This window comes from Panthera leo, chromosome E2, assembly GCF_018350215.1.
Source record: "Panthera leo isolate Ple1 chromosome E2, P.leo_Ple1_pat1.1, whole genome shotgun sequence".
NCBI classification, from domain to species: Eukaryota; Metazoa; Chordata; class Mammalia; order Carnivora; family Felidae; genus Panthera; species Panthera leo.
Genome location: NC_056693.1, coordinates 15,334,517 through 15,348,757, shown reverse-complemented (window position 1 = coordinate 15,348,757; position 14,241 = coordinate 15,334,517). Strand labels below are relative to the sequence as shown.

Sequence of the window (14,241 nt, the reverse complement as noted above, 5' to 3'; positions counted from 1 at the left end):
GCGGTGGCTAAAAACCACAGTTGAAACTGCTGAGTGCTTGAGGAGATTGAGATGGCAGGCCCGCACAGGAGCGGTCAGGCAGTGGTGCCTGCTCCCTGGCGTGCATATATATACTTAGTGGTACGCGCTTATGCACCCACGGTACGTAGGCCAGTACCCATGCCTGGATACCTGTGTGAACACATGTGGATGTACTCAGAGCACATACCCCTATGTATATGACACATGCTTGTGCATTCACGCCTACAGTGAGCAATCCGTACGCATATAACTCAAGACAGAACGCATGGGGCACTAGCCTTCACCGGCAAGACTGGAGCCAAAAGGGGATCGAGCGCCATCCGGCAGGGTCCAGGAGCCCTCATTCCAGCCGCTGTGGAGCAGGACACCAGCTTTGCGGGGCCCTACCCCGGGAGTTGGGGCGGAGCGTGAAGACCAAGTTCAAGGCTTGAAACTCCAAAGCTCAGGATGCTACCTGGGGCAAAGGGGACCTCAGGGAGCACCTCCCTGGGAACTTTGGCTGTGGCCCAAATTAAGGACTACTACGTGCACCCCGGCAGTTTTGTGACTTCACGATCACGCGCAACACGACGCGGGGGCGCGCAGCTAGACAGCCGTCTTCCTCCTCGGGAGTTCGCGCGCACGTTCTAGGGGCTACAACGCGGTACGCGAGGCCCGGGAAAAACGTTAGCCCCGCCTCCTCGCCCCGAGAGGGCGCCTGCGTACTGAGCTAGATGAAGCCTTTTCTCTCGCTGTAGGTCCAGCTCGGGTGCAGCGTATGCGCACGCGCCACACTGCGCCTGCCGGGAAGAGTCACGTGACAGCTGTCGTAAGCGCCTCAGAGAGGAGACAGTAACGTAGTTTCCGTTTCCACCCCTTCTTCCTTTTCCGGTCCTGGCGGACGCCGCTTCGGTTGGATTCTCGGCTCCGGGTCCCGGTGTGGGAGGCGACCGTAGTCATGGCGATGTTTGAGCAGATGAGAGCGAACGTTGGCAAGTTGCTCAAGGGTATCGACAGGTCTGAGCCCGGTCGGAGGGAGCGTTTCTGGCCAGGCGGCGTGGTGGAGAGGATTTTCTAGAGACAGCAAGGGGTGGTCGGGATCCTGGACTTGCTCGGCAGTAGGCTTTCCCACACTTCCCGGCGGAGATGTTTAAGGAAACGGCGCTGCTTGGACCTACGGACAGGAGATACAGCCTTGCCTACCTCTTACTGCTACTCCCCCCCCCCCCCCATTTTAATTGCTTTAAGGTCTCTCTGCTTCTCAGCTTTCCCTCTCATAGCCTCAAGATTCCCGTGACTGTGTTCCTCAATCTCTCACTGCGTGTCAGTGCCTCTTCATGTCGTCTTTCTCTTTCCTCTCATGGCATTTATTCAGCACACGTCACTGGAATCTACTCTGGCAGGCTGGGCAGTGCTGGGGACCAGAGGTGACCAAGACAGCTGCAGGCCATGCTTTCGTGCAGTTCTCAGTTCAGAGTCCAGACAAACCGGACAGTAGGCAGTGATAGTGGTCAGGGCTGGAGTGGGAGAAGCTAAAAGGAGTCTGGGCGCAGAGGGGGAGAAGGGGGTGAGTGGCAAAGATGTCCAGGAGACCAGGTATACAGGTTACAATGACTGATTGGCTGAGAGGTTAGGGGTGCATCCTAGAAAGGACCCAGAGCTCTAATGGGGTTCAGAGCTTAGGCTTAGGTCTGGAAAGTTGGTAAGTGTTATTAGAGATTATATGGCTGATTCAAGACTTTAGTAGAGTTAAGTGGTTACTGCCAGATTTAGAGGGAAGGAGGAACAGATTGCAGTGCCCCCCCCCCCACCCACCAAAGTGACTGGTCTCAGCCCCCGTCTCCTCACTGCTCACCCATCTTGATTCTTCTGTAGGTACAATCCTGAGAATCTGGCCACGCTGGAGCGGTACGTGGAGACACAGGCCAAGGAGAATGCCTATGATCTGGAAGCCAACCTGGCCGTCCTGAAGCTGTGAGTGTCTGCCTCCATCCCCGCCTCCAGGCCAGCGACCAGCAGGGTACCACTGGCAACATTGGATGAGGCTGAAGTTGGGGGTAGCCTTTGGGATGTGGCTTTTCTTGGTGTGCAAAACTAGGAAGCCAAGGGAGTTGGGGCAGGAGGAAAGATGGTTTTTAAAAAAGTAATTACAGGGTACCCATATAGGTTAGTACAAAACACAAACGAATAGCTAAGTTAGTACAAGTGAACCCCCATGTGATCACCACCCATAGCGTAGAGTTGAGTGTTGCCCAGGGCCCCAGGCCCTTTGCCTTGTATGCTTTGTGCCACCACCTCACCCCCACCCTGGTGACCACTTTAGGCTCTGTGGTCTGGCTTCGTGTGAGTTTACCACACTCGCACGCATACTGATTAGCTTAGCTTAGTTTCGTTTGCTTTGAACTTGACGCAAATGTAGTCAGACGGCGTGAGCTTTTCTAGACTCGGCATCTTCCTCGTCTCGCTGGGTCTGTGAGACCCATCCATTTTGTCTGCAGCTGCAGGTTTTTGTTTTTGCTGTTTAGTGCTCCGCTGTGTGACTGCCTTAATTGTCCATTCGCTTGTTGACGGATAGTCGAGTTCCTTCCTCGCTGTGCTTTCTCAACATACTGTCAGTTGTGTAATTTTTATATATTGTCTCGATTCTGACGTCTGGGAAATGGAGATATAACAACACTTGTACTGATGGGGTCGTCTAGATCGTTTCTGATGATAACTGCTGCTTAGTGGGTGCTTCTCATGCGGTAGCTACCGTGCTGTCAGCTTTTGTGCGTTTTAACTCGGATGCTATACTGCCCTTGTGAAGAAGATAGGGTCGTTCTTGTCCCTTTTTTCGAGGGAGAAAACTGATGCACAGAGAATTTAAAATAGGCAGTCCAGGGGCGCCTGGGTGGCGCAGTCGGTTAAGCGTCCGACTTCAGCCAGGTCACGATCTCGCGGTCCGTGAGTTCGAGCCCCGCGTCAGGCTCTGGGCTGATGGCTCGGAGCCTGGAGCCTGTTTCCGATTCTGTGTCTCCCTCTCTCTCTGCCCCTCCCCCGTTCATGCTCTGTCTCTCTCTGTCCCAAAAATAAATAAAAAAAAAAAAAAAATAAAATAAAATAAAATAAAATAGGCAGTCCAGGGTCCCTTAGCAGGGAAGTTTAAATCCAAGCAGTCTGGACCGAGAGCTGCTGGAGGGGAGGGGGATGGGTAACAAGGTGACGGGTGTTAACGAGGGCACTTTTTGGGATGAGCGGTAGATGTCGTATGTAAGAGATGAATCACTGGGTTCTGCTCCTGAAGCCAAGACTACACTGATGACGAACTTGAATTTTTTTTTTATTATTACTATTATTTTAATGTTTGTTTATTTTTGAGAGAGAGGCAGAGAGCATGAGCAGGGAGGGGCAGAGAGAGAGGGAGACACAGAATCCAAAGTAGGCTCCAGGCTCTGATCTGTCAGCACAGAGCTCGACGTGGGGCTCAAACTCATGAACCACAAGATCACGACCTGAGCCGAAGTCAGATGCCTAACCAACTGAGCCACCCAGGCGCCCCAACTAACTTGAATTTTTAAGGGGGTGAGGGGGGCTGGGTGGCTCAGTCCGTTAAGCATCCGACTCTTGGTTTCTACTCGGGTCATGATCTCGCGGTTAGTGAGTTTGAGCCCCATGTCAGGCTCTGCACTGACAGTGCGGAGCCTGCTTGGGATGCTTTCTCTCTGCCTCTGCTCGTGTGCTCACTTGCACTTTATCTATCTCTCTCTCAAAAGTAAAAAAAAAAAAAAAAAAAATCCAAGCAGTCTGGTTCCAGGCCCTCAACCACTATTCCAGACTAATACTTACATTGTCATTTGTGAACCACTTAACAGCATCCGCCTTACTGGGTGGTTGGGAGGATTAACCGTCCCCCATCTGCAGAACAGGGACGTAGGTGAGGGAGGTTAAGGTCACAGAGCCAGAATGCTGTGATTGGGAATGGAGCCCAGGCACGTCCAGCTCCCAAGCTCTGGGCCAAAGCGCTGGGCATCTGATGAGGCCCAGGGACCGGCAGATGCCACGATTGATGTGTCTCTTGTTCCCCTTCTCAGGTACCAGTTCAACCCAGCCTTCTTTCAAACCACGGTGACCGCCCAGATACTGCTAAAGGCCCTCACCAACCTGCCCCACACCGACTTCACACTGTGCAAGTGCATGATCGACCAGGCACATGTATCCTTCTCATTTCCAGGCCGGGCGTGTGGGCGAGGGGGGAGGGCAAGGTAGGTGAATTCACGGGGAAGGGTCTGTGAGTTCAGCCGCAAACACTTGGGTGCCTGCTCTGGGCTTGCAGTGCTGGATGGGACATTTTGGTGGCTGAAACAGGTCTGGCCCCTGCCCTCACAGAGCTCACAGTCCAGTGGGGGAGTAGGTCCTCTATCGATGACAGCCTGGAGAAGTCAGGGGTTGGGGTTTAGAGGGGCCAGAGGAGAGGAGGCACCTGCCCCTGCCTGGATGTTAGGGAAGACTTCTTGGAGGAGGAGACATCCGAAAGATGAACGAAATGAAATATTAAGGAAGGGTGATCAAGCAGAGGGAACAGTACGTAAGGAGGCCTGGAGGAAGAGAAGAGCTTGGTGCTCTTTCAGAGGCCTACAGAGGCAGTAGAGGAAGTTCAGCGCAGCCTTACCACAGATTTCAAGATACGTTTTGGTCAGACTCAAAAGGGCACTAGGAAACTATAGAAGGTTTTAAAACCGCAGAGTATTATGGGTAGGTTTCTGCCTTAGAAGGATTCCCATGAGGGTTCTTGCTGATTAAGGAGGAGGAAGTGGGGCCTGAGCACCAGGCAGGAGTCATGAAGAGCTGAATTGACAGCTGTATGTGGCACACTGCTGGCCTTTAGTGACGGTGTTGAGTGAAAATGAACTGTTCCCCCCTCCCCCAATCTTGCTCTGACCTGCTTTTTTGTGGCTGGTCCAGCACTTGGCCGGGTGGGCCTCCCTCTGCCCGGCGACCACTTGACACACTTGGCAGAGCCACCCCATCCACACCGTGCCCCTTGGTGCTGGCACTCCCGGTCCCCAGGGCTGCTGCATGCAGCCAAGCTGAGAAGTGGTGGCTTACGCCTTGAACCTGCACTGCCAGGTGTGTCCGTGGGGGGTCTACCTTCTGAGAAACTGTCCACCTTCTCCAGAGGTCTGCTCTGGTGGCTTAAAAAAAATAGGCTGGGGCGCCTGGGTGGCTCAGTCGGTTGGTTAAGCGTCTGACTTCGCTTCGGGTCACGATCTCACGGTTCGTGAGTCCGAGCCCCGCGTCGGGCTCTGTGCTGACGGCTCAGAGCCTGGAGCCGGCTTCAGATTCTGTGTCTCTCTCTCTCTGCTCCTCCCCTGCTCGTGCTCTTGTCTCTCAAAAATAAATAAACATCCAAAAAGATAGGCATATGGTATGGCGTTACAAGTACAGAAAGAGCGTATGGTGGAAAAAGACAGTGGCTTCCTCCCTCCCCTGTCCCGCAGCCACCCCACTCCCCACCGCCAGGAGACAACAGTTGTTTGCAGTTCTTGGGTACCCACCCTGCCAGGGATCCCCTGGGGACGCACAAGTACAGTTGTGTGCGTTCATGTCCATATGCTCCCCACCCCCACGGTGGCGCTCATGCATGCTGGTATGCATCTTGCTTTCGTATCCCAGCGTGCCTTGTCGCGCCTCCGCGTCGGTTCTCAGAGAGTTGACTCGATCCCGGTATGTGGACAGGCCAGTCGCTGACTTAATTGTCTCCCGTCCTTGGCTCACCGTTTGCCTTCACAGTTGTGCTTCGGCGGACAGAAGGTGGGCGCGGGGAGATGGCTCGGCCGCGGCCTCCCGAGGCTCAGGTCTGTTTTCCCTTAACGCTTTCCTGTCTCAGCAAGAAGAACGACCAATCCGACAGATCTTATACCTCGGGGACCTGCTGGAGACCTGCCACTTCCAGGCCTTCTGGGTAACTTGGCTCCCGGGGCGGGGGGCAGGGTGGGCTGCTGGGCCCGGCACGGCAGCCTGCTGAATGGGATGACCCTGCACATTTGTCGTCCGCCTGCACGGTGGTGGGCGGTGGCTCCTGTGCCCAGGGCTCTGTGAGTGTGACCGCGTGGATTTGTCATCCTTGCAGAGTTCGGACTCCCACGTCGCCCCTTGTGCCCCCAGCACCCAGGGCAGGGCACCCGTGCGTGCCCCCACATCTGTCCTTCCTGCCGAAATCCTCCACCCTCTGAGTGCTCCCTCCCTTTCTTGCTCTAACTGGGGCCCCACCCTCCACTTCTGCAGTGGCCCAGCGGGATGGCCGGGAGCCATCGTTCCCAGATCCCGTCTCCCCTTGCACACGCTCAGTCCTGAAGCTCAGGTGTCGGCACTTCCTGCCCTGCCTTGTTGGTTTCGGCCCCCTGACAACTGCTCCTCCTCTCGTGAAGGACGGAGCTCCTGTGCACTGCCCCACTCCTGTCATTCTTCGATGCTTGAAAAGCCAGAGTGGTGATCCTTCCACCACCTCGACCTTCGGGTTTTTCCAGCCCCTGTCTTCCATGTGGCCTCGGCCCCTGCCTCCCTGTCACGCCCTAGATCAGCCCTCAGCGTGTTGGACCCCTAAGGAGTTTAAAAAAAAAAAAAAAAGTACCGGTACTTGGCTTCAGCCATCAGAGCCTGATGTGACCGGTGTGAGTGTGGTGTAGGCTTTGGGGTTTTAAGCAGTTATCCCAGATGATCCGGATGCCTGGCGAAGGTTGGGAGCCACTGCCCAGTACTTGTCTTCAGTAATTGCTCCCTTCTCTGCCTGCGAATGGCAGACGTTTCTACCCTCTGACCACTTCCTCCTAGCTTCCCAGCTCGCCCCTGCGAGGTCTCCAGCCTGGCAGTTCTTGGGCCTGGCCGTCATTTCTAGTCCTCTGTTCTGCTTTCTCCTTTAGTGTAAATTGTGCGTCTGTATCTGAGACCAGAGAGAGAGGCTGGAGGAGGGCCCCCAGGGAGCACGTGACAGCCCAGCCCCACAACCCTCGACCCTCATCCCCTCCCAGCCTAGGGCCTTGCTCCTTGCTCCCCTCCCGGCTCTTTGCACCTTCTCATCCCCTCTCCCCCATCCCGTCTCATCTCAAGGTCAATGAGGTGACCTTCCACCTCATTTTGTGGGAAAGTCCAAGCAGCCAAAGCAGAACTCTCCCACACAGTATTGCCCTCAGCCCCGACGTGTGCTGGCGGCTGACCGAGCACTTTTCTGTTTCAGTGGGTGAATTGTCCCTGCTCCCATCTCCGGCCACCCCTCCCTCTCCTCGGGCGCCGTTCCCCTTCCCTCTCGCCCACTCAGTGCCACCACACCCGCGGCTCCCTGCTCTCTTGTAACAGCAAACAGGGCCTTCCCAGATTGTTCTTGTCACCAGAGAACACGTCCACCGTGTAGTTCGTTCCTAGCCTACAAAAGAGAACTCTCCCTTGACCTTCGCCCTCCCTACTACCTCTGTCTCTTGCCCCTTTCCTCTGTTCCCCTCAGAGCAGAAAGGCTCCCGTCCCAGGAAACCCCTCGGTGTCCAGCAGAGCGGTCCCATCAGCTACCCTGCTCCAGGGGCAGGCTGCTGGCGCTCGGTCTCGCCTTCCCTCCCTGCTCACGTGACCCCACTGCACTCATTCCATTCAGGCTCTCATGACCAGCCTTCTGCCCCCCGGTCCCCAGCACACACAGTGTGGAGCCCACATTGTCTGCCCCGTCGGCTGCCTCTGATGGGGTGGTCACGCTCCGCTCCCCCGGGCCCTTCTATCATTTGGCTTCTCTGTATCCTGCCTCACTGGCTGCTCTTTTTCATTGTCCGTGTGGGTTCCTCATTTTCCTCACTAACGTGGGCGGGAGCCCTTGCTGGGTTTGAACAGAAACCTGAAGGAAGTGGGGGTGCTGGCCATGGGGAAGGAGAGTTCCAGACCCAACACCAGCCCGCACGAAGGCCTGGAGGTGGGTGGGTACGTGGTATGTCTGAGGAGCAGGGAGGAGGCCCCTGTGGCTGGAGAAAGGGGCCGAGTGGGAGGAGGTGATAGGCAGGTCCTGTGGGGCCTTGTGGGCCATGGGTGGGACACTTGACCTTTTCAGATCCGAGTGAGACAGCAGGGGGAGGTGGGTGAGCACAGTTAGCGAATCTGTCTCTGTTCCCTCTTTGGGTCTGTGGTTTCTGCCTTCTGATTCAAACCCTGGCTCTGTGATTTGGGGCAAATCACTTTGCTGCCCTGAGCTTTGGTTTTTTATCTCTAAAATGGGCATAAAGCAGTAACTTCCATCATAGGATGGCACGCAGAAGAAAAGTTGGCATGTGGGGTGAATGCTCGAGTGTTAACTTCTATTGTTAATTTCATTAATCTTAATATTCTTGGTGTTATTAACATTGTCGTGAGCATTATCTTTGCTTTCCCAGCAAGCCCTGGATGAAAATATGGACCTCCTGGAAGGTATAACTGGCTTTGAAGACTCCGTCCGAAAATGTAAGTCCCTCTCTGTGCCTGGGCTCCCCAGGGGGAAGGGGTAGGGAGTGGCAGCAGGGTCCTGGGGTGGCCCTTCACCATCTTTGTCCCTGATCTCTACAGTTATCTGCCATGTTGTGGGCATCACTTACCAGCACATTGATCGCTGGCTACTGGCCGAGATGCTCGGGGATCTGACCGGTAAGGCCTCTCTGGGTCCCTGGTGCCAGTCTGGGAGGCTGGGGGTGGTCAGGGGCAGTGGGCCTCCACCAGTTCCTCGGCTGGACCCACCCTTGCTTCATCAAGTCATTCGAAGGCACAGCCCAGCTCATTACTGAGGGAGTGAGGAGCTGGCGTGAAACGTACTCTTCCGTGGAGATCCTGTGGCATTCATTTATTCTGCCTAAGTTCTCTGAATGCCTTCTCTGTACCAGGCACTGTTCTAGGCCTTGGGGATACAGCAGTAGCGAAACAGAATGGTTCGGGTTTGCTCTCATGGGAAACAAATAACAAGATGAGATGCGTGTGTTTCGTGTCAGCTCGTGGGGTGAGGTGGCTAGGTCCCTCAGTGGAGTTAGGCCAGGAGCCTGAAGGCCAAGCAGACGAGGCTGCTGAGGCAGGGACGCGCGAGTCTCATTCACAGAGCGGCCAGGGTGCCTGGTGGAAGCCCGGTGAGCGAGGAGCAGAGAGGTGGTGGCGGGAGGGAGAGCCTCAGATGCCACGGGGCCTCTTGAGGACTTAGTCCTTTGTCCTGAGTGATCTGGAGCCCCAGGAAGGTTCTGAGCAAGGAGGGACATGATCAGATTGGGTTTTTTAAAAATCCTTCCAAAAGAAAGAAAACTGTGTTTATGCAAGAAGGAACACAGAAAGAAAAATAAAATGAAGAAAAGTGGTTATTCCTTGGAGGGTCAGGGGTGAGATTTGTCTGAGTACCTTATTGGGTAGTTCTGCTCTTTGATCCGGGTAGGTGTACATGTGTGATTTTAGTTTTTTTAGCAGAAACTAACTTTTGTTGGACACAGCTTCAGGCACTGTACTAAGTGCTTTACATCAGATATTTTATTTGTTTACTTATTTATTTTTAAAGTTTATTCATCTTTGAGAGACAGAGCATGAACAGGGGAGAGGCAGAGAGAGAGGGAGACACAGAATCTGAAGCAGACTCCAGGCTCTGAGCTGTCAGCACAGAGCTCGACGCGGGGCTCAAACCCATGAACCATGAGATCATGACCTGAGCTGAAGTAGGCCACTGAACTGACTGAGCCACTCAGGTGCCCCAGTGTTTGCATATTTAAAAGTGAAATTAGGGGCATCTGGGGGGCTCAGTCAGTAGAGCATCTGACTCTTGATTTCGGCTCAGGCCATGATTTCACGGTGGTGAGATCCAGCCCTTCGTGGAGCCTGCTTAAAATTCACTCTCTCTTAGCCACTTTGGGTGGCTTAGTCGGTTGAATGTCTGACTCTTGATTTCAGCTCGGGCCATGATCCCATGGTTCGTGGGTTAGAGCCCCGAGTTGGGCTCTGCACTGACAGGGTGGAGGCCGCTTGGGATTCCCTCTCTGCCCCTCCCCCGTACTTGCAGGCTGTCTCTCTCTCTCTCAAAAAAAAAAAAAAAAAAAAAAAGATTGTCCCTCTTCTGCTCGTGAGTGCACTCTTCCTCTCTCTTAAAAAAAAAAAAGGTAAAAGTCAAAAAGGGATGAAACTGCTTTCAGACTTGAGTCTAAAGAGAAGCAGATCAATCCATATCAAATCGCTAATAGTCACACAAAAGAGTGACTTCAAGGAGCTGGACCCTCTAGCTGAACGTCCTTACTGGCGTATTTTTTAAGGGCAAAAACCGGACTGCAAAGAAATTCCCAACTGATGATCTGGGCTTATTGTTAGTGACAGCGATGACATAATTTTGGAACCATTTCAAAGTTGCGTGGAAGAGCAGAGAAGGAAGCTCACTACTGTTGTTAGACACGAGGATTTGCCCTGGGGAGAGAAAAGTGAAATAGAAAATAAAAGAAGTTTAGCCAAAAGCTCTGTAAGGTAAGGGTTGGAAAGCTAAAAGGCTCCCTCTGGCTGCCGTTTGGAGAATGAACCATAGAAATGCAGGAGACACTGGTGGCCGGGAGTTGGTCAGGGAGGGTGCCCTGGCCTTCGGCTGCCTGGTACTGTGGGCTCAGGGTGACTGAGCCCCTGCACCGCCTGTGTCACCTGCAGACAGCCAACTAAAGGTGTGGATGAGCAAATATGGCTGGAGCGCTGATGAGTCGGGCCAGATCTTTATCTGTAGCCAGGAGGAGAGCATCAAGCCCAAGAACATCGTGGAGAAGATCGACTTTGACAGTGAGTGGTGCCTCCAGGCCTCGGGCTGTGGGGCTAAGGAGATGCCCTTTGATAGACCAAGGCTAGGGCCCCCAGGGACTTGGGTGGTTACGTTCTGGTTCAGGGCCAGGAGATTTGCATCTGCCAGACTCCATAGACCTGTTTTCCAGGCCTCCCTGCTGAGGGAGGGATGGGGGGGTGTCCTTCCTTGGGACACCCCAGGGCTTGGACGGGCCTTGCAGGGTGTCTCCACACCTTTACTGGTCGCGAGGGCTCTGTCCTTGGGGGTAGTGCCAGTTCTGGAGTTGGGTAGCTGGGTGGAGATCTTGGTTCTCTGTTTCTTAGCTGTGCGCCTTTGGGCAAGTGATTTTACCTCTCTGTGCCTTAGTTTTCTCATCTAAAAAGTGGGGATCAGAGCACCAGTCATTATGACAGATACTACGTGGTTCCTTACACTTCTAAGTCATACGGTCCTCACGTGAACCCTGAATGGTAGGGGCTGTTACTGTAAAGTACCGAACAAGATCATAATAACCTACCTCACGGAGGTATGAGGGCAAAGTGAGACCATCTACGTAGAGCGCTTCGCAAAGCTCTGCCGCGTCAGCCGTGGTCATCGCTGTCACACACACGCTGAACTAGCACAGGCCCCACAGATCCCTCAGCTGAGAACAGAGTGAAATAGCTGTGAGGTTAGTGCTCTCACCTGCTCAGTACATGTGTCTGAGCGAGAACCTGGGGCCGGGGATGGGCTGCTCCCTTGCACCTTGGGTCTCCTCCCCGTCCCTTGGTACGAACCTAGTGTTTTTAAAGGTATGTCCTGGTACAGCATGCCTTCTCAGTACAAACCAGCTGATTTGGTACTAACTTAGGAGCATGATCGAGTGGAAAATCAGCTCTGCGCTTAGGGACTGTGGCCCTTCACTCTAAATGAGAAGTGCCCCCTGTGTTGGGGCTCAGGTGGGAAGTCACTGGAACGAGGGGCTCTGCAGTGAGGAGCTGGAAGTCCAGTGTTTCCGGCGTCTTGCACATAGTATATAGTCAATGTCACTGTGAGAGTGGTGAGAATAGCAAACAGCTTGTACCAGGCGTTGCTCTAAGCACGTCATTTAACCCTCTGATTGTGCGTGTGTATGTGGGGGGGTGCTTTATGCAGTTGGGGAAACTGGTTTTAATTAACTCGCGTGAGGTCACCCATCTGGTATGAGGCAGAGTTGTGATGAGGGCTTGGGTGTCCTTGCTTTGGTCCCGATTTTTAACTACTGCCCCGACTGCCTTTGCGGGGCACCTGGCTGGCCCAGTAGGTAGAGCATGAGCTCTCGGGGTCATGAGTTCAAGCCCCATGCTGGGCATAGAGACTGCTTTAGACAAACAAACAAAAACCAAACTGCCTTGTGAAGGTGACCAGGGCCCAGAAGGGGTTTGCGATCTGCCACCCCTGCAGAATTGTGGGTGTCATGGCTGCTGGCTGGAGGTTGGTCTCCCGTTCTTCCCGTTGACCTGCTGCCCCTTCTCTCCTCAACAGGTGTGTCCAGCATCATGGCCTCCTCACAGTAACTCGGCAGGCGCTTAATAAAGATTTATTGACTTCTCATTCCTGTTGTCTCCTGCTCTTTGGCTTCCTGCCTCTGCCCCTCGCCCCCCAGAGGGAGCCCAGGAGCAGGCCTCTGCCCTCCCTTTGCAGGTGCCCCCTCCGCCCTGGCTCCTGTCCAGTGGCCTGGGGACTTCGGGCTCCTCTCTTCCCTCTTCAGGTTTCCTTCCCTGCCCCACCCCGGCAATCGACTTTCCACCCCCACCTTCCTGACCTGTCAGGTCACAAGTAGTGAGCGGGCGACCGAGTCACCCAGGAGGAGGAGGAGGTGAGGAGGATGTAGGAGTCCAGCCTGGCGGCTGGGCGTGGGGCTCTTCCGCCCTCTCGAAAACCCAGGTGAACAGGAGCGGCTTCCCGGTGAAGGGAGGCTCCACCTTTGCCCTTTGGTCTCACGTGTAGGCGCCAGAGGCTCCTCAGTGGCCGGAGGATTGAACGGAGGAGGATTCAGTCAGCCTCCTATCCCGGCTACTGTTCACACCGTTGTGTGTCCTCGGCCTGGTGACTCTCCCTCTTCCTCGGTTTCCTCATCTGGGAACGGGGAAGAACGACGCCCATTTGTGTCGAGTTGGGGAGTTCCATCAGCTCTTGCCAGTAACATTCTCTCGGGGCCTAACTTGTTCTTGGCTCTCAGAAAACAGGAGTCATTGCTAATTTCAGATCAAGAGTTTGGGGGCACCCGGGTGGCTCGGTTAAATGTCCGACTTGGCTCAGGTCATGATCTCATGGTTCATGAGTTCGAGCCCCACGTCGGGCTCTGCTGACAGCTCAAAGCCTGGAACCTGCTTCAGATTCTCTCTCTCTCTCTCTCTCTCTCTCTCTCTCTCCCCCCCCTTCATTTGCATTCTGTCTTGTCTCTCTCTCTAAAAAATAACATTAAAAAAGTTTGTCCCCAAGGCTGCAAACTAGTCCTCACCATTCTGCTGAGAGACATTACAAGAAAATTGGGATTTTTGGCTAGGCCATTCTCCCCCTGCCCTACCACCCCATCCCCCAGTCCCAGCCTACACCAGCCAGGAGGCCTAGCCAATGTTAGTTGATGTGTACCTGCGCTGATGATTCCTATTTTACATAGGAAATATTTCAGAGTCTTGGCAGAGTGACCTCGGGAAAGTGTCTTCCCCTCTGAGCCTGCTGTCTGCAGGAAGAGGGGGTGGAGACTATAGTGACTGCCTTTGGGGGAAAGTGGAGGAAAGGAAATGCCATAAGATGTCGAGTCCCTGGTGTAGACTGGCCGCTTCATTCTTGTAAGCCATGAGGCGTGAACTTTGCCTATGGGGAGGGCAGTGGCTCTGCCCCAGCTGTCACCCTTCTCAGCCCTCCCTCCTCTGCTTGCATGCACACCCATCATTCTTTTGAGGACACTGACTTGGGGAGCCGGGGTAGGGCGGGACACCCTTTGCCCTGGGTTCCAGACCTGAGCAGGAGCCAGGAACTAGGGTGTGCCCGAATCCTGGGGACAAAGAGTGCTTCTGTAACTAGTGACGTGAGAGCCAGCTCTACGAGGTGGCAGCTCATAGTGGCTGCTATTTGAGTTAGCAAAAGGCACCCCGGCTGGATGAGTATGGCTCCCGCTCAACCCACTTGACAGGTGCCTTTGTGTAAAATACAACCTGCACAACTGACCGTGGCTGCTCTGCAAGGAAGAGGAAATGACCTCTACCTCTTTTGAAACCACATCCCTTCCTGCTTAGTCTACCTGCTTTTGCTCTAGGAGGATCCTTTGAGCAACTAAGAACTTGATCTAGAGAAAGCCTGCCTGGGTTCAAACCCCAGCCTAGCGCCTTTTGAGCATATTGGCTAACCTCCCTGTGCTTCAGTTTTACAACCAAGGAGAGTGCCCACTGAAGTCGTTGCTGTGAGTTAATGCTTTAGAGGAGTTTAGAACAGTTTGGCATATAGTTAAGAGA

General features: G+C 54.1%; 1 protein-coding gene across 1 annotated transcript; it reads left to right on the top strand.

Annotated features, from left to right (window-relative positions):
* The first annotated feature begins 806 nt into the window (after nt 1-806).
* On the top strand, nt 807-12,337 carry EIF3K (eukaryotic translation initiation factor 3 subunit K). Its single transcript, XM_042918559.1, has 8 exons — nt 807-1,017; nt 1,876-1,974; nt 4,071-4,191; nt 5,867-5,941; nt 8,385-8,451; nt 8,554-8,631; nt 10,639-10,764; nt 12,269-12,337. The coding sequence occupies exons 1-8, from the start codon at nt 959-961 to the stop codon at nt 12,298-12,300; spliced, it is 657 nt and encodes a 218-aa protein (XP_042774493.1). The 5' UTR covers nt 807-958; the 3' UTR covers nt 12,301-12,337.
* The last annotated feature ends 1,904 nt before the right edge of the window (nt 12,338-14,241 follow it).

Coding starts and splice junctions, on each gene's coding strand:
- EIF3K (XM_042918559.1), top strand. CDS start 959: ATGGCGATGTTTGAGCAGATGAGAGCGAACGTTGGCAAGTTGCTCAAG. Junction 1,975..4,070: donor AACCTGGCCGTCCTGAAGCT/GTGAGTGTCTGC, acceptor TCCCCTTCTCAG/GTACCAGTTCAACCCAGCCT. Junction 4,192..5,866: donor GCATGATCGACCAGGCACAT/GTATCCTTCTCA, acceptor TTCCTGTCTCAG/CAAGAAGAACGACCAATCCG.